We start from the raw sequence: 25,020 nt of genomic DNA, 5'->3' as shown, positions 1-25,020 counted from the left end.
ACCCCTGCAGCAACTACATACAAATGAAGAGTGCGCAGCCATAGCAATTATTTAACTCAATGACATCTACATGGGTTCCTTTGGCATCGAAAATGAAAAGTGTATGCTCTGCCTCCTTATACCTCCTAGCAGAACCCAGATCAAATGAAGAGGTGCTGCTGGAAGAACTTGTGCTACCTACTGATTCAAGTTATGAATGACAAGAATAGTCATCGCTCCAGAAAATGAACGCTGCAAGCGGCTTCTTGCTGGTTCCATGACAAATACCTTTTTCCACCAGTAGTATGAGTGTGTTACTTAACCCCTTCTGTGCTCAGGACAGCCCCCGGCCATCACACGTCATGGTGGGCGTGTGTTAACGATGGCCGGGATCCGTCCGAACTCCGCCCACTCTCCGTTTAACCCGCACAGTGAGAAAATTCAGCCAGTGGGAAAGGGGTTAAGCAAAATAAGGCAATACAATAAGGGGCTTTGTGTGTGATTAGTTGAAGCATTTATTTACACAGATTCCAATATGAACAGTACACATACATTTATGAGCTATGCATAGTGAGGCTTAAAACCACAAAGAATTGTGGGGTAGGCAAGTTCCATTTTCTTGTCCAGGTCCACAATAGTTTTAATATGGAATATAGTGCCCATTGTGAGACCATAACTATGGTCAATGTCAGCGATGGTGGGTCTGGGACTCCTTTGCTGAGGTTAGGCTGTCGCTTGAGGATAGGTTTAAAGATCATCTCCACGATAGGACCTTAGATCAGCAGCCCTGTCTGCTCATCACATTCTGAGTTTCATATCTGCTCCTAAATTGTGTCTTATGACACTCGGGCTGCTTCACAGCATGCAGTCCCCTACATGACAAAAAACACCTATGCCTCTGGTAAGGGTAAAGGAAAAGTAAGAAATCCGTCGCATAAATCAGTACAGAGAGCCAACTCAAAGCGTAATTCCTGGTGCGGTGGAGTGGTTCTTCAACAGTTTGCTTCCTTTGTACAGAGTGAAGAGATCTGATAAGATGTGAGAGCTTGTACTGAAACCAGAAAACAGCACTGAACTTTGCCAAATAAGTCAGTTTAGCCAAAGTGAAACTTGAGGTATCAGACTTCATGGTAAAAAAACTGTACACCATTTTGCTTCCATTGCCTGTATGACAATATCTGTGAATGAGATTGTAACAAACCGTATTTTCCACCCAGACCTATAGAATGATGCCCAGATATCCAGTTATAGTGCAATCACAACAACTTCCAAAAGGTCCGTCTCCCCACCATGTAATCCTTTCTCAGAAGTTCCAAATGCACAGAGGCAATAACAAATAACAAACAGGACTGGAGTAATGTTTGGAAATTCTTGGACTCAGATCTTTGCTCATTTCCAGTGGATGGTGATTACCTAAAGATGGTAGTCGCTGAGCAGCACATCTGGATTACACTCTGTTCGAATGGCTTGAGTTAGGAACTAGGTTGCAGCCGATTTGACCATGGCTTGACCATTGCTGTCCTTTACTTTCCAGCTACTGTTGGTGCCAGCCTCAGTAATGTGCTCTGAAGTTCTCAGCTGCTTTGCGAAGAATTTCCTTCTGGTTTGCAAAAAGCGGAATCTTCTGATCTACAACCTGCCAGCGGATGGAAAAATCTGGCTCGCGGTCCAACAGATTCTATATGAGAGAGAGAGAGAAAGTCACATTGAGTTGCTGTACACACTTTGCCTCTCATTTTCCAAGATCAAACCACAGTAGTCATTGGGAGTCATGATGGCAATCTTAGTTAAGGGGTCCAGTCTTACTTTACACACAGGACATGAGCCACTGTTGCCTTTAATTCAGATCCTCTGGGGCCCTTTCCAGTGAATAATGCTTTGTGCGGTGTCTTTATGTATGGACATCTATCTCGTGTTATGTAACCCTTAGACGTGTCACCAGTGTTTTTGCTGACTTGGATGTCGTATTTGCTACATTTTGTGTGTTTCTCAGGTCAGTGATAGGATGTTGATTGACCTTGACATGCTGTCAGCACACAGGCATGCAGAAATTAATTGTATTGTATTGTCCAAATTGAGAAGTCAAGTGATTTGTGAAGGTGGGATTTGAAGTCTCAAGTTTAGGCCCTGGTAGGGCAGAAACAGACCCTCTGATCTGTGTGGTCAGGCCTCAGACCATACTTAGATCTCGGCTGATGGAATACTCTGTCAAAAACATGACTCACATCCCGCCCGCCATATTATGAACTCTGTAGGATATAAAGGGATATAAAGGGATCGTAATACGGTGGCAGGCTATCCGTCACGTTTGTGACCGAGTATTCCATCAGCCGAGATCTAAATAAAGCCCTAAATCTGAAATGGGTCAAGACAGCCACCCAGAACCTGCATTAAGTCCTAGGTGATTTCTTAGTCGGCAGGGAATGTGGATGAGCTTAAAATAAGAATGATAATTTAAGGTCTTGGATCTGGCACCTGAGTGACACTTAAATTAGCACAAGCCTATCCATTTTGTGGGGGCTTTTATACAGGAGATCCTACAAAGTGTCCTGGAGGGTTATGCAGCTGCTGTTGATATTTCCAATTGGTGGCTGTCTATAGAATGAATGCAATAATGCTAGCAGTAATTAAGTGAGTTAAAAGGTCCCCTCTGAGACTGAACACCACAGACAATGAGGAGCATGTCAAGACCCCTAGAGGTCCCCACAGTAGTTGGCCATAGTGTTTCAATTGCTTCACAAGCAACATGCCTTCACAGAATCTAGGGAATCCCAAACTCTCCTGTAGTTTCCAGGTGCTCCATAGGTCCCACTACTTTCATCCTATTGCTGCCACCGACCCAGAGTCTGACGTAAAGCTGTGTGATAGAAACGATGCAATACCACATTATATGATAATACATTCCATGAGGTCCCTTACAGTACTACTGATGATGGAAGATTTCTTGTTTTAATAGTATAAATGCGCTGCACTCATTTTCTAGATTATTATTCTCATGCACAGGAGGATTGGTTTACCGAGGTTAGTAGGTCCAGCTTCTCCTGGGATTCGAAATGCACATTGATTGCGAGGGTCTCAATCCACGCGTTGTCGGTGTTCCTTGGGTCATCAAGGTAACCTTGGTACACCTGCAGGGAGGTCACAGAGAGAGGGGTTATCTAATGTTGAATGGAAATTAACTACATGTGCTGTTCTGTTCCAGATACTCAAAAAAATAAATAGGCATGACTTACATGTACATGTCTCATTCCTGCATTTCAGATGGTGCTCATTCTTGTGCAAGAGAGCTCAGTCTTGATCGCTAGTTCATAGGTATAGTTACTTGACTAAAGACTATTCATAGATCTACAGCTAGATGCTGTTGGCAAATGTTCATCCGCAGCAGTGTTTACCTCAACCTTTTGATTTATGTTCCTTTCATAAGTCAAAGTCAAGATATCTGCATTGGTATGGTCTCCATATTCCACACTCCTAAATGAGTTCCAGACTGTAATTTATTAATCTGCTTCACCAGATGATACAACCACAAACTTTTGATGATCACAATGAGATTCCAGTTCACATGGTTGGAAATCCCTGATCCACAGTGCAAGAAGTCCCAACTATCCTACAGCAAGTCTCAAACGTGTCCTGGTACTTGCGTGTTACATGACAAACCGGTGTGCTTCCAGAACTCTGGTACCATGAACAAGGACCTGTCTAGGTCAGGACTTCTATAGCGGGCATGCAGACAACATTTTTGGTGCGATGTGCACAACTTTCAAATGAGCAGTACATGCAAGCTGGATCTTTCACTGCAACATTTCAACGTGCATTGGAGGCAAAGCCCACGTTCAGTGTGTTAGTCACTATCTTTACTCCCCTTCCCTGATGTCTGGGTAGGAGCTGGAGAGGTTGCTGCATCCAAGCATTGCAAATGTTAGGGGGAACATATCTGAGTGCTGATGATCCTAGATGAAACCCAACCCAAACCTGGCAGCTGGACCTGACTGACAACCCCTAGAATGCATATCTCAGGGGTGTTACTCACAACATCGCACCGCACAGCACAGACAACTTCCTAATATCTCCCTCTGCTCCCTTTCAGTAATGAAGTCCTGAAACCAAGTAAATATCCTCCTGGTCCAACATGCCGCTACCACCACCTGTGTGAGCAGCTCTGCTTGCTTCTCAGAAATCATCTCCCTTACGTACTACCCGTTTGTAGCGATATAATTCATCAAATATTTTATCACTCAGTAATCATATTTTTTACCACCTCCTTAAAGTACTCCTCTAGAAAATGAAGTAGCTGCCTCTTTACTCTCATCAGCACCTGTTTCCAGCAACATATGCTCTTCCTCTTCACCAGTTGCCTGCTTTAATCAAATAGGATCCCAGAAGTGGACAGAAGCTCAATGGGCCAAAGTGCAGAACATTCACTAGTATCCCTTTTTTGTATTGTGGCCATGCTGAAAGGCTTCTATTGTAAGTAACTGAAGACTGGACAGTATTCTTCTGCTCTGATGTTTACATTGCCTTTTTTGTAACTGTAATTGAGATTTTTGTTTTAGCTTTGAGGCGTTACCTCTTGCTGTAGTATTGTAACCGACCAGCTCCTTGATGATCAGTCACCTGTGACTATGCATACCGCACTATTGTGTTTCCTGCGAATTAAGCTTTTTAGATGACATGCGTTTACAATGAATGCGGTTACAACACAGTCGTTACAACGACTTGCTCTAGGGGGCGCGCTGGACTTAGGAATAGTATAATTTACCATTCAAACTCCAGTGTGTGCAACAGTAGGGAAGGTGTTGGAATAGTAAATTATACTATTCCTTAGTTTAGAGCGCCCCGTAGAGGAAGTTGTTGTAACGACTTGTGTTGTAACGGTACTGCGATGTAACAACGCAGTCGTATTGACGCGCTGTAATCGCACACGTTGTAATACATGCAATGTGATGGCTGTTTCCCGTTTCCTGCCAGAATCCGTTCTTGAGAACTAAAATTCAGCTGCCTGCCCCTTGCATCACTCTCTCAGAGGCTCAGTCAGTAAACCTACCTCTGTACCCTGGTTCTTCAGGATCTCAAACTGCTGCCAGAATTCCTCCTTCAGAATCTCCTTTAGTTTGGAGGGTAACTTCTCCCCTGGCGCCAACGTGCCCTTAGCATATAAAGAAATTAAAGGCATTGGGTTAGTAGGACATGCACTCCATAAGAAACATCTCATCCTAGGTTCATGCATTTCCAGAATGTCCCAAGAACTGTCTAGCCCATCTGGCATGACTGCGCCACCATGACTTCTGCCACTGCAGTACCGCCCAGTGTGCACCACTGGAAATCTATGGCCGGTTTGGGCAGCCGGGTCCACAACTTCACCTAGAAGCAGGCGATCTGCTCACGGAGAGCATAGAAGGGTGCTTCTCCTGCATCCATTATCTCTGGTATTTTAAGTGTTATGTTATGTTATGTTATGTTATGTTAAGTGCAATTTATAGAGCGCACTGACACCGAAGGCTTCCTGGCGCTTTGAGACAGGGTGAGTGAAGGGGAAAGCTTGAGTGGCAAGGTTTTAACCAAGGGGAGGAAAGAGGTGGGTTTTAAGCAATTTCCTGAAGCTTAGGAGAGAAGGGGTGTATTTGATGGAAAGGGGGAGGAGATTCCAGAGCCCTGGTGCCAGATGGGAGAAGGGGCGGCCACCGAATTTCTTGGTTTTGGCTCTGGGGGTAACTAGTAGATGACGGTGGGCTGATCGAAGATTGCGCGTTGGTTGATGAGGAGTAATTAAAGATTTAAGAAACGCAGGGCCGGGACAGTAAAGGGCCTTGAATGTGAGGCAGGCCACTTTAAAAGCTGCCCTTTGGCCTATTGGGAGCCAGTGTAATCGATGAAGTAAAGGTTTGGCCGATTGCCATCTGGGGGTTTCGTGAATGAGTCGGGCCGCTTGGTTCTGGACTACCTGAAGGCGGTATAACAGGGATTGTGGGAGACCGTAGTAGAGGGAGTTGGAGAAGTCCAGCCGGGAAAGCACAAGTGCGATGGCAACTTGGGTAAGTGCGGCGGGCGGAAGTAGGTGGCGGACTTTGCGGATCTTCCGGAGCTGGTACATGCAGGATGAAATTACCGCACCCACTTGGGCTTTAAGGGACAGTTCAGCGTCGATAATCACTCCCAGACTCTTTACTGATTTGACCGGGACTGGGGGGGGCCGAGCTCTGCGGGCCAGAACTGCGGGCCCCAATGGGCATGACTGAGTCCAGGAAGGAGGAGCTCGGTTTTCCCGGGGTTTAACTTTAGTTGGTTTTGGTTCATCCAATTCTGGATGTGGATCATAACTGCGTGAAAAGTTTTGATGGCAAGGGGTGAGTTGAGCGGGAGGATAAGCTGTAAATCATCGGCGTAGTTATAGACGATGATGTCTCATTTCTGGAGGGAGTGGATCAAGGGCTGGAGGTATACGTTGAATAAAAGCGGTGAGAGGGAGGAGCCCTGGGTGACTCCACAAGTCGTGGGGGTTTTTGCTGCAGTGTAGGGGCCTAGACGAACAGCCTGAGTTCTGGCTGTTAGGAAGGACTCAATCCACTTGAGAGCGAGACCCTGGATGCCTGCCTGTCCGACACGGTGGAGAAGAATGTTATGGTCCACCGTGTCGAACGCGGCCGACAGGTCCAGGAGCACGAGGGCTTGGGGAAACCCCGCGTCCGCATTCCTCCTAAGTGTGTCCAGGACTGCCAAGATGACGGCCTCAGTGGAGTGGGCAGGTCTGAAGCCGGCTTGGTTGGGTTCAAGGTGACAGGAGGATTCGATAAAATTTGACAGACATCGGGCCTCCATTAATTTCGAAAAGTAAGGAAGGAGGGAAATGGGGCGATAGTTCGACGGTTCCAGGGGGTCGGCGCCAGGTTTCTTAAGGAGGGGCACAAGAATCGCCTCCTTGAAAGAGCTAGGAACGATGCCACTGCTGAGTGAGCCATTCAGCAGGGGAAGAATACCGTCAGGTAGATTGATGCAGATACTCCGCAGGACAGATGGCGGACAACAATAATTAGGGGAGCTGGATTTCACGCGAGTGGCGAGTTCCGCTAATGAGAAGGGGTTCAGGGTGGGGAAAGTGGACAAGGTAGCGGTATTGTGGGTGAAGGTGTCAAGTGCGTGAAGGTGTCAAGTGGGTGTAACTGGGGTAGGCGCTTGGTTTAGAGAGGGCAGGATTGATCAATATTCTAAGAAGATGGCTTAATTCCTGGCCCTGTGTGATATCTGTTGATATGGAGTTTGGCCACTGAGGGATATTCTGCTTGCAAGAGCACCAAGATCTGCGCCACCAAAGAGTTGCTGACTTTATTCTTTTGGGAACACCTGACACCATGCTAGAGAAGATACAAATGTGGGTAATGACTGGTTTTGAATGAAATAATGTCCAGCCCCCAGAGATACTTCTAGAAACAGGAAGATTTCCTGCAACCGATTCAGTCATCTGGAAGCTGAAACCTCTGCTGCCCTTGCAAAGAACTCTATGGTCTTGGAGCGGAAGAAAACCAGCAGCAATGGTGACAGAACTTCCTGCCAGCGAACCTCCCACATGTCTGGAGATAGAGAGGCAAATTAAACCTGAGCCTGCCTTCTAGTGTCTTTGGTCCCTGCCTTATGGAGAATATGATTTTAGATAACAAAGCAGTGATTTTTAACATGTGGTCTGCCTACACATGGGCCTGAGACACTTGTTCATGAGGTCGGTGTTAGTTTAGAAAATTAACTATTATTTGCGGAAAAGAAACTATATATACATGAAAATGCGAAATTGAAAATTTTAAAACACTGTAAATGTGAAGGAATTTGAAATTTGAGGATAATAATTTTGCTATTATCTATATTTTGATTTGTGGGAGCAGCGCAAGTTTAAGAAAATAAACTTCTATAGAAGAGTGGTGGCTTTATTGAAGCACAGTTATACCACAACAGAAAGCAAAAAAGACAAAAGGCTAAATGTACATCCATTTCATTTTGTGACTCACAAATTGTGATTTTTAGCGACTCGCAAAATGACACAATTAGCAATTCCCAATGGGGTCGTAAATGACCTACCTCATTAATATTCATGAGGTAGGTCACAATGTGTGACCCATTGGGAGTGGCCTGTAATCACAGGGATGGTGGTCTGTTGGGGTCAGTAGACCGCCATGTCTGTGATTGTTTTTTGAATAAACAATTTTTTATCTGAAATGCTGTCCGTTTTCCTTAAATGACAGCGCGATGCATTAAAAAAAAAAACATTTTTTAAGAGTAGGCAGTGGTCCATGGGTCCACTGTCTGCTTTAAAAGAATGTTGAAACCCACATTTACAAAAGGGAAGGGGTCCCCTTCCCGTTTCTGAATAGGTTACCACCTCCACAACCTTTACAGAGTCAGTAAAATATGAATGTTTTGTGACCACATCCCGGTTGAAAAACATTCATACATGCCACTGCAACTTGCAATTGGGGAGTGTCCCATCCTAAAAGTGAATCCCAAATCCTATTTTGCGAGTCTGTAATTGGTTACCAACTTGCATAATAGGGTTAGTACATTGCAAAAGCCCTTTTAGCTGTCGCAAATGGCCCAATTCTCTGTTTGCAAATGCTAAAAATGGTTCTGCTTCTGGCCCACAATGATATTGTAACATTCAGCATAAAGCGTTGTCTTTTAGAAATAAAAAAACATTTTAAAATGCTCTACTCTTCCAATTAAAATTGAGATTTTGAGTTTTGCATCTGTTTTTTATGTGAATTAAGTAAAATATTTCATAATTTGTGTATTTGTTCGATGTGCACTTGTTTCTCTATTTTCGTGTATTATTTTGAAGTTTGAATCATAGCAATTACTTAAGCGTAGGTGCCCAGCTTCCAGCAGTGATCATTGGGGGTCGACAGAAGACAAAATGTTAAAAACCACTGAGATCGGAGCTTAGCAGGGTGGATCCTCCATCTTGGGTCCACATCTGCTGTCAATCAATCAATCAATCATAGCATTTGTATAGCGCGCTACTCACCCGGAAGGGTCTCAAGGCGCTGGGGGGGGGGGGGGGGGGCTGCTACTGCTCGAAGAGCTAGGTCTTGAGTTGCTTCCTGAAGGAGAGGTGGTCCTGGGTCAGCCGGAGGTGGATGGGGAGGGAGTTCCATGTCTTGGCCGCCAGGTAGAAGAAGGATCTTCCTCCGGTGGTGGCTCTGCGGATGCGTGGAACTGCGGCGAGGGCGTGGCTGGCGGAGCGTAGCTGGTGGGTGGGAGTGTAGAAGGTCAGGCGGTTGTTGAGGTACCTGGGTCCCAGGTCGTGGAGGGCCTTGTGTGCGTGGGTGAGGAGTCTGAACGTGATCCTCTTGCTGACGGGGAGCCAGTGCAGGTCCCTCAGGTGTCCGGAGATGTGGCTGTGTCGGGGGATGTCCAGGATGAGTCGTGCGGAGGCGTTCTGGATGCGTTGGAGTTTTTTCTGAAGTTTGGCTGTGGTTCCGGTGTAGAGGGTGTTTCCGTAGTCCAGTCGGCTGGTGACGAGTGCCTGGGTGACCGTCTTCCTGGTTTCGGTGGGGATCCACCGGAAGATCTTTCGGAGCATGCGCAGGGTGTTGAAGCACGGAGATGAGACAGCGTTGACTTGTCTGGTCATCGAGAGGGAGGAGTCCAGGATGAAGCCCAGGTTGCGCACGTGGTCCGTTGGCTTGGGGGAGGTGCCCAGGGCAGGGGGCCACCAGGAGTCGTCCCAGGCGGCGGGTGATGATCCCAGGATGAGGACTTCCGTGTTGTCTGAGTTCAGTTTCAGGCGGCTGTTTTCGTGTAGGCTGGTTCTGACGGTAGCGGGGTCGTTTGTGAAGGAGAGGATCAGTTGGGTGTCGTCGGCGTAGGAGATGATGTTGAGGTTGTGTTGGCGTGCGATGGCTGCGAGGGGGCTCATGTAGACATTGAAGAGGGTGGGGCTGAGTGATGATCCTTGTGGTACGCCGCAGATGACTTCGGAGGCCTTGGATCTGAACGGGGGAGGCGGACTCTCTGTGTTCTTCTGGAGAGGTACGAGATGATCCATTCCAGTGCTTTCTCTTGGATTCCGATGTTGCTGAGGCTTTGTACTAGGGTGCGGTGGCAGACAGTGTCGAACGCTGTGGAGAGGTCCAGGAGGATGAGGGCTGCAGTTTCCCCGTTGTCGAGCAGGGATCTGATGTCGTCTGTGGCTGCGATGAGGGCGGTCTTGGTGCTGTGGTTGGTTCGGAAGCCGGACTGCGAGTGGTCGAGGGATGCTGTCAGCCATATTGTACAGTTGGCACGAGATTTATAATTTCTTTTCGTAGAGAAAACTGCATTTGAGCGAGGAACTTGCTTTAACTAATTAAAAATACCTGAACATACATAAATTAATAAAACTTCCTGGTTGAAGTGTTGGCAGCCAATCAGATCTCTGCACAAGATTGGGAGGATTTGTGGAGGGTTTGCGCCTCTAAATATACAAATTTGGTTTCCAATGTAACTTTGCTTTTTATGTGTCTTGTTTCCAGTGTCAAGTGTATGAGAAACTGTCAGCACAAGTATCTGCTTTGGCAGAAGGACTGACATTCTCAGTAGAGTTGAACTGTAGAGTGAGCTTCAGAATTCAGTTGAACCAAATCTCTCCCCAGGCTGCCCGTGGTCCAGTGCTATTTCTTACCCCGGGCAGAGCCCAGTGCTGCGACGAGATGGGCTTCACTGCTAAGATTTCCAGCATCTTCTTTGAATTTTTCCTGCTAATTGATCCATTAATGTTTCTTCTCCAACTGTGAAGACAGGACACATATCAAGATGCAAATTCCATAAGCAGCAGAATCTCTCATTCAATAAGGAAGTGTATTGAGGACAGCACACACTCACACTGCTCCATGCCCTTGTTACTACCTCATGCACTGAATCACAATCTGCACATGATGAGAAGTGCCCTTGAACACATCCTGGACTTCCATCAAAACCAATATTGTTTGGCTGTGATTGAGGAGCATCAAATATTGACAAGGTTTAGGCTGTGTTTATTACTCACCGTGTTGGTGCAAGAGTGGGCAGTTGATGAGAACCCGGAGGACAGTTTGTGCCTAGCCTTTGACAGGGATTTTAATATTTTTTGAAATTTGGATATTTGGAGGGGTATTTATAGAGCGCGGCGTTCGCTCCGAAAGGAGCATCATGGCGCTGAGTAGTCCTTAAGGCCAGGTCGCAGAGTGGAAGGGAGGAGGCTAAATGGAAGCTTTGGACCACTCGTCAGGGAGATTGAAAATCCATGTTTTGAGAAGTTTTCTAAAAGGCTTCTCAAGTGTCTGATGTCTTAGGTGTCTGGGCATGCTGTTCCAGGCTTTGATAGCCAGGGAGCTTAGGGTTTTACCTCCTTTAGACTTCAAGTTAAACCTGGTAGGGGCCATGAAATTTTCTTGGGCGGAGCGGAGGTATCGACTCGGGTTATAGTGTGGGAAGCATCTAGTGAGGTAAACAGGACCTGTTTTGTTAAAGGCCCGAAAGGCAACGATGAGAATCTTGAAAAGTATTCTTTTGTGCAGGGGAAGCCAATGTAAGGTCTTTAGAGCTGCAGAGATTGAGGATTTGCGAGGTAATTTTAAGACAAGACGGGCAGCAGTGTGTAGAACACTTTGGAGTTTGGAGAGGGTGGACTTCTTGGTCCCTGCCAGGAGGCCGTTGCAGTAGTCCACGCGCAAAAGAATGAGGGCTACTGTTACCGTTTTTCTAGAATCTAGGGGAAGAAAGTCAAAAAACTTTCTGAGGGATTTGATTATGCCGAAGCATCTGCCGGCCACGGTCGTGGCATGATGGTCAAATGAAAGATCAGAGTCAAAAAGTACCCCGAGGTTTCTAGCGGTAGAGACGGTCTGGGGGGGGGGCAGCAGAATTATCAGGCCACCAGAGGGCAGGACAGAAAGAGGCGTTCTTTCCGATGGGGAGGATCTCTGTTTTATTTGAGTTACAACGGAGGTGGTTGGAGTCCATCCATTGGAATACGGCAGTTAGGCAGTGCTTAAGATTGAGCTCTGCATTGTTGGAGTTGTCTTCTAGGGGGATGATCAACTGAGTATCATCGGCGTATGAGGTGACAGTTATGCCGAATGATTCAATCAGGGTGAGGAGAGGGATGAGGTAAATATTAAAAAAGAGGGGACTAAGGATTGACCCTTGGGGCACTCCGGAGGAAACTGTTTTCTCTTTAGATTGAAAGGGGCCCAGGGCAACAATTTGGGACCTGTCGCTGAGAAAAGATCTGATCCATAGTAGGGCTGAGTCAGAGATTCCGATGTCCATTAATCTGTTAATCAGAATGGAATGGGATATGGTGTCGAACGCTGCCGTGAGGTCAAGAAGGATCAGAATGGCCTTCTTCCTTTGATCTTGCAGCGTTTTGATGGTGTCGGTCAGTTCAATTAAGGCAGTTTCGGTTGAATGTTTGGGCCGAAACCCGGATTGTTGAGGATGAAGTAAGTTGTGGGTTTCCAAAAAGGATTTAAGTTCTTTATGGACTAACTGTTCTGTTATTTTTCCCAGAGCGGGGAGAAGGGTGATAGGACGGAGATTGGTCAAGTCCACTGGGGATTTATTAGCTTTTTTCATAAGCGGTTTGACAACACCCTTTTTCCATAAGCGAGGAACGGATCCAGAACTGAGAGACAGGTTGATAATGTCATTGACGATAGGGTTTATCTCATCAATGATTTGATGGAGAATCTTAGGGGGGCAGGGGTCGGAAGGGGAGCCGGATTTGCAAGAAAGAATGGCATCTCTGGTTTGGGCCAGGGTGACCGGGGTGACGTTTTTAAGACTGCCAGCTGTCGAGCAAGGTTGATCGGGATTGGGAAGTCCATAGGGGGTTTGAGGAGGGGGAAGTTCTTTTGGATGGAGGTAATTTTTTCGTCAAAGTATTCAGAGATCTTGTCGCATAGCTCTTTGGATGGGGGGATTTCGGGTTGGAGAGTTTTGGGATGAGTGAAGGTCTTTACTATCGTGAATAGTGTTTTTTGTTTTTGGCTGGCTTCTTTGATGGCTTTTACGTAGAACGCCCTCTTGGCCGATTTGATGGCGGAGAGATAGTTTTTCCTCTGGAGGATATAGTCGCGGCGGTCGTCGTTGTCATAGGTTCGACGCCATTTACGCTCGGCTTTCCTGCAGGTTAAATGTGCGGAGGCTAAGTCAGGTGTGAACCAGGGAGCGTTGTTTTTAGTTTTTTTCTGGATTCTGTCATGACGATTAGTGGGGCTCCGTTTTATAATTTCTTGTGAAAGCCAGTTATGGAAGAGATCGGTATCTCTTTCGATGTTCCGGGATAGAGAGGGGGAGTGGGCTTGGGAAATGGGATTACTAATGAGGTTTTTTTGGACGGCATTCCAGTTGGCAGAGTGACCACGATGAGGATTGGATTTATTGATAGATAGAGGGCAGCTGCTGGAGATGTGGAATGGGATCAGGCTATGATCAGTCCATATCTGGGGCAGGGGGGACAGGATGGTGAGAGAAGGGAAATTAGTGCAGACACCATCTAAGGTGTGACCTAGTGAGTGGGTAGGCAACGTGACACTTTGTTGTAGTTGGAAAATTTCAAGTGTTTGAAGAAAATTTCTCGTTTGAGGATCGGAAGAGGACTCAAGATGCAGATTAAAATCTCCTAAAAGGGTGAAATGTGGGTAACGAAGTAAGAAGTGTCCCAGAGCATCGTTGAGGGAATCGAGAAATTTAGAGGCGTTGCCGGGAGGGCGGTAAATCAGACCACCTGAGAGGGAAAGGGATTGGCTAAGTTTGATGGAAAAGCCCATTCCCTCTGAGTCGGTAAGTGGGTCAAGGCAGAAGGTGTGACAGTTGAAAGTGTTCTTCAGAATAATTGCAACACCTCCTCCTCTTCCTTTCAGTCTGTCATGTCTGTAGAAGGAGTAGCCCTGGGGGAGAGCTACGGCTATGTCAGGGTTGCTGTCTTCTGTGAGCCAAGTTTCAGTGATCATGAGACAGTCAAAGTCATGGTCTATGATGAGGTCATGAATATCTTGGCTATGTTTGCACATAGACCGGGCATTTATCAGGCCACCTTTGAAGAATGGTAGCTGGTTCTTGGGGGGAATAGGCTGGTCGAGATCGATGGTAGGTGTCCAGCAGCATTTGGGGCAGCTGGGAGAACCGACTACCTTTGAAAGGTCAAGTTTGTAGGAGCAGCAAGGAGTACCTAATACTTTCTTTGGGTGAATCCTACATCAAGCTTCCTCCCCTTCTTCCCTTGTCACTGACCAACCCCCAAATTTGACCTCTTGGTATCTCTCACCTCCCTATCCCAAAGGCAAGAAAATAACTGCATTATTTCCTGCTTGCAGCACATTGATGAGCTTTGAGAAAGCCCTACTAGGTGAATTACTCATGACCAACTCTCAGGGTAGCTTGTGAACAAATCCAAACACACACTCCCAGCATCGAGAGCTTTCTTTTCTGCAACCAAATATTTTGGTTCAGTCCACTGAAAAGTTCTTTAAACGTGATCACTGACTCTCCCTTGCTAGCCCTGACCATAAACTTGACTGAGCAGTATCCAAATACCCATCAGTATCTAAAGCACCATCAAGAAGCCCCATCAGAATCTGAAGCACCATCAGAATCTGAAGCACTATCAGAATCTGAAGCACCATCAGTATCCAAATCCGCATCAGTATCTGAAGCCCCATCAGCATCTTAAGCCCTAGCAGTATCTGAAGCACTATACGTATAACACACGCCTTATCCACCTTAAGTTTAATCTGCTCCAGTCTTATTCCTTTCATCCCAGCCCTTCTACTTGTAAAGCTGAATTTCAGTTGTGAAGTACATCAATGACAGTTCTTCTCTCAACATATCTTTCTTTTCTGCTTCATCGAACTGTAGACCTAAAATGTTTTGCCTCCTTGATTGACTCTTACTATCTATTCTTGCCTTTGTACTTCATACCTACTGGCTGGCTAGCCTGTTAACCTTCACTTTTGAAAATAAACTTTTCCCTCCTGCGCCTTCTCAGCTGTTTGCTGCTACGCACATAGCAATCTCTTTGCTCTTTTCACTACTTAGATGATTTGGGAAGAAGGGCTGATTTTGTACTTGTGGATCAGTTATGGTTCCAGGTTTGTGCTCAAAGTCTACAATATCTTTCAATATAATCCTAAATATTTTGTCCTGTTCCTCAGTATCACACCTGTAGATAAGATGAGCATTCAGCAGATGTGAAATAAGTACAACAGAGTTGTGGCAGCGTAAGTCCTAGTGCCCAATCTAGCATTAGAAGCAACATAGCAAATGTTCAAACTCACCGTGTAAGCACCAGGTGCAGCGAATGGTTTGGCCCATAACATCGTAGACTTCCAATCCCTCGGATCCCAGTCCGTCCCATTGGATTTCTGCCAAAATACAACAAATATTTTGCATTATAAAATAACCTGAACCCCTGTTGCAAGCTGGGTAAAACCTTCGTCAGGTCAGTAGGGCCTGTACTATGTAACATTTAAGATCCAGAGCGCAGTAGGGATGTTCTTTGGTGCGCTCTGTCCTGACGTAGTGACAAGCACTGAACATGGACTAATATGGCTTAAAGGTAAGACTTGTCACTCTTTGTGTAAAGCACTTTCAACCTGTTGGCTGCGTACAGGAGGTGACAGTTGTGCAAGTTATCCACAGACCCCCTGTGAACAGCAACAAAATAACAGTAACTCCACAAACAAAATGCAATGACAAGAGACGTACCCTACAAACTGAGCACTACTCATAAGTAGCAGCGGAGCTGCAGTACCCAACCATGCTGTAGAGAAGTCTTGTACTACAGTGTCCAATCGCTGCCTCTAGACACCGAGGGGTTTGTTACCCCAAGTCTTCCTTGGCATTCTACTATACAATGTCCAATCACCGCCTCTAAGACACCGAGGGATGTGTTACCCCAAGTCATACTATACAATGTCCAATCACTGCCTCTAGACACCGAGGGTTTGTTACCCCAAGTCATACTATACAATGTCCAATCGCTGCCTCTAGACACCGAGGGTTTGTTACCCCAAGTCATACTATACAATGTCCAATCACTGCCTCTAGACACCGAGGGATGTGTTACCCCAAGTCATACTATACAATGTCCAATCGCTGCCTCTAGACACCGAGGGTTTGTTACCCCAAGTCATACTATACAATGTCCAATCACTGCCTCTAGACACCGAGGAATGTGTTACCCCAAGTCATACTATACAATGTCCAATCACTGCCTCTAGACACAGAGGGATGTGTTACCCCAAGTCATACTATACAATGTCCAATCACTGCCTCTAGACACCGAGGGATGTGTTACCCCAAGTCATACTATACAATGTCCAATCACTGCCTCTAGACACCGAGGGTTTGTTACCCCAAGTCATACTATACAATGTCCAATCGCTGCCTCTAGACATCGAGGGTTTGTTACCCCAAGTCATACTATACAATGTCCAATCACTGCCTCTAGACACCGAGGGATGTGTTACCACAAGTCATACTATACAATGTCCAATCACTGCCTCTAGACACAGAGGGATGTCTTACCCCAAGTCATACTATATAATGTCCAATCACTGCCTCTAGACACAGAGGGATGTGTTACCCCAAGTCATACTATACAATGTTCAATCACTGCCTCTAGACACAGAGGGATGTGTTACCCCAAGTCATACTATACAATGTCCAATCACTGCCTCTAGACACTGAGAGGTTTGTTACCCCAAGTCAGTCTTGGCATTCTACTATACAATGTCCAATCATTGACTGTAGGCTAGGAGTCAGCCGGTACTTACAGAGGCACCCCATCCCGCACCTTGTATGTCCCACATGCGCTGCGGAGGTCGATAAGGCCATTCAGGGCATTGTAGTTTCGCTTTGGCAGACTCTGAGGTGACCTGAAACAAGAGAAGATTTATTCACTCAGAAATCAGACAGCTGAAGGCAATGCAGAGAAGAGAGGAGACTCAGGGAGGAGATGAATAGGTCTGCATGAGAAGGAGAGCAAACCTTAGACTATAACAGCTTCATCTGTTCTTCTTGTCTCCACTGGAAGGAAGGCTGATGAGGACCGAGCATGTGAAGGCTGATGAGGCCCCTTGCATGTGAAGGCTACCGAGGCCTCAGCACGTGAAGGCTGATGAGATCCCAGCACGTGAAGGCTGATGAGGCCCCTTGCATGTGAAGGCTGGTGAGGCCCCAGAACTTGAAGGCTACTGAGGCCCCAGCACATAAAGGCTGATGAGATCCCAGCACATGAAGGCTGGTGAGTCCCCAGCATGTGAAGGCTGATGAGGCCCCACCATGTGAAGGCTGATGAGACCCCAGCATATTAAGGCTGATGAGGCCCCAGCATGTGAAAGCTGATGAGGCCCCACCATGTGAAGGCTGATGAGGCCCCAGCATGTGAAGGCTGATGAGGCCCCAGCATGTGAAGGCTGATGAGGCCCCACCATGTGAAGGCTGATGAGGCCCCAGCATGTGAAGGCTGATGAGACCCGAACATGTGAAGGCTGATGAGGTTCCGGCATGTGAAGGCTGATGAGGCCCCGGCATAGGAAACTGATGAGGCCCCAGCATGTGAAGGCTGATGAGGCCCCAGCATGTGAAGGCTGATGAGGCCCCAGCATGTGAAGGCTGATGAGGCCCCAGCATGTGAAGACTGATGAGGCCCCAGCACATAAAGGCTGATGAGGCCCCAGCCAGCAAGGCTGATGAGGCCCCAGCATGTGAAGGCTGATGAGGCCCCAGCATGTGAAGGCTGATGAGGCCCCAGCATGTGAAGGCTGATGAGGCCCCAGCACATAAAGGCTGATGAGGCCCCAGCATGTGAAGGCTGGTGAGGCCCCAGCATGTGAAGGCTGCTGAGGCCCCAGCATATTAAGGCTGATGAGGCCCCAGCATGTGAAGGCTGATGAGGCCCTAACATGTGAAGGCTGATGAGGCGCCTCTGTGTGGAGGCTGGTGAGGCCCCAACACGTGAAGGCTGATTAGGCCCCAGCATGTGAAGGCTGATGAGGCGCCTCTGTGTGGAGGCTGGTGAGGCCCCAACACGTGAAGGCTGATTAGGCCCCAGCATGTGAAGGCTGGTGAGGCTCCAGCATGTGAAGGCTGATGAGGCCCCAGCACATGAAGGCTGAGGAGACCCCAGCATATTAAGGCTGATGAGGCCCCAGCATGTGAAGGCTGATGAGGCCCTAACATGTGAAGGCTGATGAGGCCCCAGCATGTGAAGGCTGATGAGGCCCCAGCATGTGAAGGCTGATGAGGCCCCAGCATGTGAAGGCTGATGAGGCCCCAGCATGTGAAGGCTGATGAGGCCCCAGCATGTGAAGGGTGATGAGGCTCTAGCATGTGAAGGCTGGTGAGGCTCCAGCATGTGAAGGCTGGTGAGGCTCCACCATGTGGAGGCTGATGAGGCCCCAGCACATAAAGGCCGATGAGGCCCCAGGATGTGAAGGCTGATGAGGTCCCAGCATGTGAAGGCTGATGAGGCCCCAGCATGTGAAGGCTGATGAGGCCCCAGCATGTGAAGGCTGATGAGGCCCCAGCATGTGAAGGCTGATGAGGCCCCATCATGTGAAGGGTGATGAGGTGTTTGCATGCGAAGACTGGTGAGGCCCCAGCACAGAAGGTTGGTGAGGGCCCAACACGTGAAGGCTGATGAGACCTCAGAATGTGAAGGCTGGTGAGGCCCTAACACATGAAGGCTGCTGAACCCCCAGCATGTGAATGCTGATGAGGCCCCAACATGTGGAGGCTGATGAAGCCACAGCATGTGAAGGCTGAGGAGGCCTCAGCATGTGAAGGCTGATGAATCGCCTGTATGTGGAGGTTGATGAGGCCCCAGCATGTGAAAGCTGATGAGGACCCAACATGTGCAGGCTGATGAGGCCCCAACATGTGGAGGCTGATGAAGCCACAGCATGTGAAGGCTGAGGAGGCCTCAGCATGTGAAGGCTGGTGAGCCCCCAGCATGTGAAGGCTGATGAGGCCCCAACATGTGAAGGCTGATGAGGACACAACATGTGAAGGCTGATGAGGCCCCGACATGTGTAGGTGATGAGGCGCCTGTATGTGGAGGCTGATGAGGCCCCAGCATGTGAAAGCTGATGTGGCACCTGTATGTGGAGGTTGGTGAGGCCCCAACATGTGAAGGATGATGAGGCCCCAGCATGTGCCGGGTGGTGAGGCCCTAGTATTTGAAGGCTGATGAGGCCCCAGCATGTGAAGGCTGATGATGCGCCTGCATGTGGAGGCTGATGAGGCCCCAGCATGTGAAGGCTGATTAGACACCTGTTTGTGGAGGCTGGAGAGGCCCCAACACGTGAAGGCTGATGAGGTCCCAGCATGCGAAGGCAGATGAGGTGCCTGTGTGTGGAGGCTAGTGAGGCTCCAACACGTGAAGGCTGATTAGGCCCCAGCATGTGAAGGCTGGTGAGGCTCTAGCATGTGAAGGCTGATGAGGCGTCTGTGTGTGGAGGTTGGTGAGGCCCCAACATGTGAAGGCTGATGAGGCCCCAGAATGTGCAGGGTGGTGAGGCCCCATACGTTTAACCGCGCACTTATGCAAATTACTTATTGCATAGTGAGAAAGGACATAGGTACACTACCTGCTCGTATAAGTCTTTACACATGTAAAACTGGGAAGTCATTTAAGTGTATGGGCAGGACTATTTAAGCACATAGAGATAGCATTAGTATCTTATGATATTTAAAGAAGTTACAGGATGACAACAAATATTCTCCACATTTATTATGATCTTTTATTTGGCAGGCCTACTGGAATACAGTGCCCACCTCCTCTTTCTGGGAACCTACAGGATTTGCTTGTCCTTGGTTTCCTTGATAATTATTACAGGTAATTTTTCTTGTGACAGCTTCTCTGTCTTTATATCCTAATCTTAGGCTTCATGTATAGTTTTTTGCCATCTATTCATTTATCTTTGCTTACATGTTTTTCAGAACATATATATGATGTTCAAACACATAAATTCTTGTGAAGATGTTGTCTCCTAAACTGAGGATTCTAACCTGACCAAGTCCCGACCTAACAAATAGATATATAGTAAGTTAAATCAATGTCCTAATCAAAGATGTCTAAGCGTAGGAACCTCCTATTCTGTTTTTCATTTTTTGTTTCTGACTAAATCTGATCAGATTTCTTTTTCTACTCTATTTCACTTGGAGGTACAACCTGGTTTGTTCCATACCGAATGAGAAAAGTATACATCAGAGTTTCTAAGCATCAATTCATACATATTGGAGGACTGAACCTGTGAATACGTGGCAAAGACATTTCAATCTCGCCATATCCTCACTCCTTATGGGACAGTTCACATTTACCAAAGGTAATTGGATTTAATGTACTGACTTGCTTGTGGGAGATGGATTCTTAATATGACTAAACCTGTCCAGATGCCTTTCAAGGCTGAGAGCAACTCCCATAGCGGGTCTCCAATGAACATTAGAGCTTAGACATATTTACACCTTGTTTTGCCTCTTGAGCCCTGTATGGCCTTCTAGCGTGGCTAACTTTGAAGGAGGAAGAGAGGGAGAGGCAGGGGGGAGGGGGTTGCCCACTCCTCTCAGCCCTCAAACACCATGTAGGACCTGGCCAGACATGAGAAATTTCTGCCTTTGGCCAATAACTTCCCAAATGTTATTATGTTTTTCTATCATGTTTTGTTTTCCCTACCAATGTGCAATTACCTACTTTCGGTGAACAAATGCACAAAGTGTTTATATTGTACATAGATTTATTTGTATATAATAGTCCATCAATACATGAACATTGATCTGTTATTTCCCCTTTAGGCATTCTCCCTTTGCCTAACTAAGAAATCTTTCCTTTTTTAAATTTTGTAAATATATCCTCCACTGTACATAGTTGTTGATACCCAAGACGGAAGCCTCTTTCTCACCTTGTTGTCTGAGGATTGAGGTCATTTGTTTGTACAAGCTCCTAGGTCCGTGTTTTAACATGTGTTGTTTTTCTTTTAAATAATAGCTGTTTTGTACATTGTGTTATTGTCAAATTATTTATCACTTAACGTAGTTAGTATAGTAATCACCTGTTTGTATGTTTTTACCGACAGCCCTGAAGAAGTCCCAGCTTGGGACGAAACGCGTCGGCTGTACATTGTTGTTGTGAATACACTGAAAATAAAGATTATTTGAAGACTAACAACATCCTGTCATTTGAAGAACGTTCTTATTCATGCTTATTAATAGCATTGTAATTTTGCTCAATATTTTGTTGTGGTGCACCTTTGCAGTGGTTTGACTTTTGGTGAGGCCCCAGTATTTGAAGGCTGGTGAGGCCCCAGCATGTGAAGACTGACGATGAGCCTGTATGTGGAGGCTGATGAGGCCCCAGCATGTGAAGGCTGATGAGGCCCCAGCATGTGCCGGGTGGTGAGGCCCCAGTATTTGAAGGCTGGTGAGGCCCCAGCATGTGAAGGCTGATGATGAGCCTGTATGTGGAGGCTGATGAGGCCCCAGCATGTGAAGGCTGATGAGGCGCCTCTGTGTGGAGGCTGGTGAGGCCCCAACACGTGAAGGCTGATTAGGCCCCAGCATGTGAAGGCTGGTGAGGCTCCAGCATGTGAAGGCTGATGAGGCCCCAGCACATGAAGGCTGAGGAGACCCCAGCATATTAAGGCTGATGAGGCCCCAGCATGTGAAGGCTGATGAGGCCCCAGCATGTGAAGGCTGATGAGGCCCCAGCATGTGAAGGCTGGTGAGGCTCTAGCATGTGAAGGCTGATGAGGTCCCAGCATGTGAAGGCTGATGAGGCCCCAGCATGTGACGGCTGGTGAGGCTCTAGCATGTGAAGGCTGATGAGGTCCCAGCATGTGAAGGCTGATGAGGCCCCAGCATGTGAAGGCTGGTGAGGCTCTAGCATGTGAAGGCTGATGAGGCTCTAGCATGTGAAGGCTGGTGAGGCTTCAGCATGTGAAGGCTGGTGAGGCTCCACCATGTGGAGGCTGATGAGACCCCAGCATATTAAGGCTGATGAGGCCCCAGCATGTGAAGGCTGATGAGGCCCTAACATGTGAAGGCTGATGAGGCTCCAGCATGTGGAGGCTGATGAGGCCCCAGCACATAAAGGCTGATGAGGCCCCAGGATGTGAAGGCTGATGAGGCTCCAGCATGTGAAGGCTGGTGAGGCTCCACCATGTGGAGGCTGATGAGACCCCAGCATATTAAGGCTGATGAGGCCCCAGCATGTGAAGGCTGATGAGGCCCTAACATGTGAAGGCTGATGAGGCCCCAGCATGTGGAGGCTGATGAGGCCCCAGCACATAAAGGCTGATGAGGCCCCAGGATGTGAAGGCTGATGAGGTCCCAGCATGCGAAGGCTGAGGAGACCCCAGCATATTAAGGCTGATGAGGCCCCAGCATGTGAAGGCTGATGATGCGCCTGTATGTGGAGGCTGATGATGCGCCTGTATGTGGAGGCTGATGAGGCCCCAGCATGTGAAGGCTGATGATGCGCCTGTATGTGGAGGCTGATGAGGCCCCAGCATGTGAAGGCTGATTAGGCCCCAGCATGTGAAGGCTGATGAGGTCCCAGGATGTGAAGGCTGATGAGGTCCCAGCATGCGAAGGCTGAGGAGACCCCAGCATATTAAGGCTGATGAGGCCCCAGCATGTGAAGGCTGATGATGCGCCTGTATGTGGAGGCTGATGAGGCCCCAGCATGTGAAGGCTGATGATGCGCCTGTATGTGGAGGCTGATGAGGCCCCAGCATGTGAAGGCTGATTAGGCCCCAGCATGTGAAGGCTGATGAGGTCCCAGCATGCGAAGGCTGATGAGGTCCCAGCATGCGAAGGCTGGTGAGGCTCCAGCATGTGAAGGCTGATGAGGCCCCAGCATATGAAGGCCAATTACAGGTCAAGTTAGCCTTCAGTAAAGTAGGTGAAGTGATTCTGAATAGCTTGTCCCATCTTAGTCTCTGGGTGTGTACTTCCTCTGTCGCCCTTCACACCATGTTTGTAAAATATATAACATTATCTGATGATTGTTGAATCTTTTAGGATAACCAATTAGCATAATGTGGCCTGATGCCCTTTTATTTATTTTCATTCTGTGAAAATGTGCTCTTTGGATTATAAGAATACATGAGAAATTAAATCATCAGCTTCCATGAAACTTTGTTCACTGCTTGACAATTATTTCAGAACAGAGAATGCAGCTCATATTCATTAGTGTGAGTATATTTTAGGAGACTTAATTATCACATTGCAAGGAAAAGTGTCATTAAACAAACATGCATTCTATCTGTGTCATTAATACATAAATAATTAACAGATGTAACCAAAAAAGGGGGATACCTAGAAGAGAAAAGATATGTTCGTTATAATACTGAGACTGACTATTCTTAACACCACATCTATCTACTTTGACAGGCCTTACAAGAGGCTTAACCTAGAGACAGTGGCACTTTAAATGTTGTGTTCACACCTACCATGTAAGTGGGCCAAATACTCCTCTGTCTTCTCTGGGCGCAATATGGAAAGGAGGGTGATAGATCAGGAAGTCCCTCTGTGGGAATAAAGACATGTCAGTGCCCGTCACAGACCCCAGTCCGATCAATGTGCCCTCCATGCGCTAGGGCAGGATAGAAAGGTTTAGCTGCAAAGATACCAATCAGCGTCCATTCCAATGGGGGTTTACAACGGAACTCAGGCCTGAGGCTTTCAATTCACTGAGGAAGATGTACATTTGTCAATAATTTTCAGCACTACCAGCCTGAGCCAGTCACAGTCTTCTGGCATGGATTCCACTGGATAAATACACGTTGATCTTTGGACCCATCCACCTCTTTAGAGGAAGGCTGCTTTTGAAATTGTTCGTCACCAGAGCAATAGGGGTTGGGAATGGCGGTTCTCCAATTAACATGCAAAGAGAATCTAGATTTAATTAAAGACAACGTAGGCTAACATTATGCAATACCCTTTATTTCTGCCCCAACATACAGCCCTTTAAAGAACAACTAATATATCATGAACCATTGAAAGTTAAGCATATAACCTGACATCTTCAGTATACAACCAAGAACTTTCACATTTTCAACAAACAAATAATCCATCTTCATGATTTGATTTGATTTGACTTGATTTATCAACTTGTAAAGAGCGCAAATGCCCGTGGGCGTCTTGGCGCTATGATAGATCCTCATATCTCAAGAACAGTGTCTAGAGTTATGCCGAGAACAGCCAGGTTTTTACTTCCTTTCTAAAGGATTCCAAAGATGGACAAGTTTTTATGGCAAAAGGCAGCTGATTCCAGGTTCGTGCTGCATGTACAAGGAAGCTTCTTCCACCCCAGCTAGCAATTAGCTTCAATTGACCGGATCTCAGAGGTCTCGTTGGTTCATATTGTTTTAAATGAGACCTCAAAAATTGTGATCCTGTTCCCTGAAGTGCCTTATATGCCAGGCAGAGTGATTTAAATTTCACCCTTTTTGTAATTGGCAGCCAATGCAGGGTTTTTAGTTTGTGACTGATTGGCTCAAACTTAGGTATGCCGAAAACCAGTCTGGCTGCTGCGTTTTGCAGGCGTTGTAATTTAGCTATGATTTTTGTCTTAGCTCCGGCATATAAACCATTCCCGTGATCCAGTCTTGCCATGGCTAAGGCTGTCACTACTGTCTTACGCGAATCCTGTGGTAGATAAGGCAGTATCTTTTTTATCATTTTTAGAATATACCAGAGTGTTGAAGACAGCTTGCTGGCTTGGGCTTCAAAAGATAGATTGGTGTCAAGAGTGACTCCCAGATTCTTCACTTTTTCTGATGAATTTGGCCATCTACCCAAGTCATTAGGCCACCAAGCGGGGGACCAGATGTTTGTGTCACCCCCTAGTATCATCACTTCGCTTTTATCTCCGTTAAGCTTTAGGCAATTCCTTTCCATCCATTGGCTAACCTGTGTCATACATAGTTGGAATGTTTCTGCTGTGTCCTCCACTTCCTGGCTGATGGACACCACAATTTGGGTGTCGTCAGCATAGGATATTGGGGTGAAACCACAGTTTCTTATGATTTC

At 47.0% G+C, this 25,020-nt stretch overlaps 1 protein-coding gene across 1 annotated transcript in view; it reads right to left on the bottom strand.

Moving 5' to 3' along the window:
* Nucleotides 1-1,022: 1,022 nt before the first annotated feature.
* Nucleotides 1,023-25,020, bottom strand: part of TRPM2 (transient receptor potential cation channel subfamily M member 2) — a 276,857-nt gene continuing 252,859 nt past the window's right edge. Inside the window, exons 27-33 of the mRNA XM_078656292.1 lie at nucleotides 23,439-23,515; nucleotides 16,761-16,862; nucleotides 15,261-15,347; nucleotides 10,625-10,730; nucleotides 5,024-5,125; nucleotides 2,997-3,107; nucleotides 1,023-1,657 (exon numbers count right to left, since the gene is read on the bottom strand). Coding sequence (XP_078512418.1) covers nucleotides 1,532-1,657; nucleotides 2,997-3,107; nucleotides 5,024-5,125; nucleotides 10,625-10,730; nucleotides 15,261-15,347; nucleotides 16,761-16,862; nucleotides 23,439-23,515 — 711 coding nt within the window. The 3' untranslated portion in view covers nucleotides 1,023-1,531. The remainder of the gene's footprint in view (nucleotides 1,658-2,996; nucleotides 3,108-5,023; nucleotides 5,126-10,624; nucleotides 10,731-15,260; nucleotides 15,348-16,760; nucleotides 16,863-23,438; nucleotides 23,516-25,020) is intronic.

Source organism: Lissotriton helveticus, chromosome 8, assembly GCF_964261635.1.
Source record: "Lissotriton helveticus chromosome 8, aLisHel1.1, whole genome shotgun sequence".
NCBI lineage: Eukaryota > Metazoa > Chordata > Amphibia > Caudata > Salamandridae > Lissotriton > Lissotriton helveticus.
Note: the sequence above shows the minus strand (reverse complement) of the source record. Positions and strands in the feature narration are given on the sequence as shown.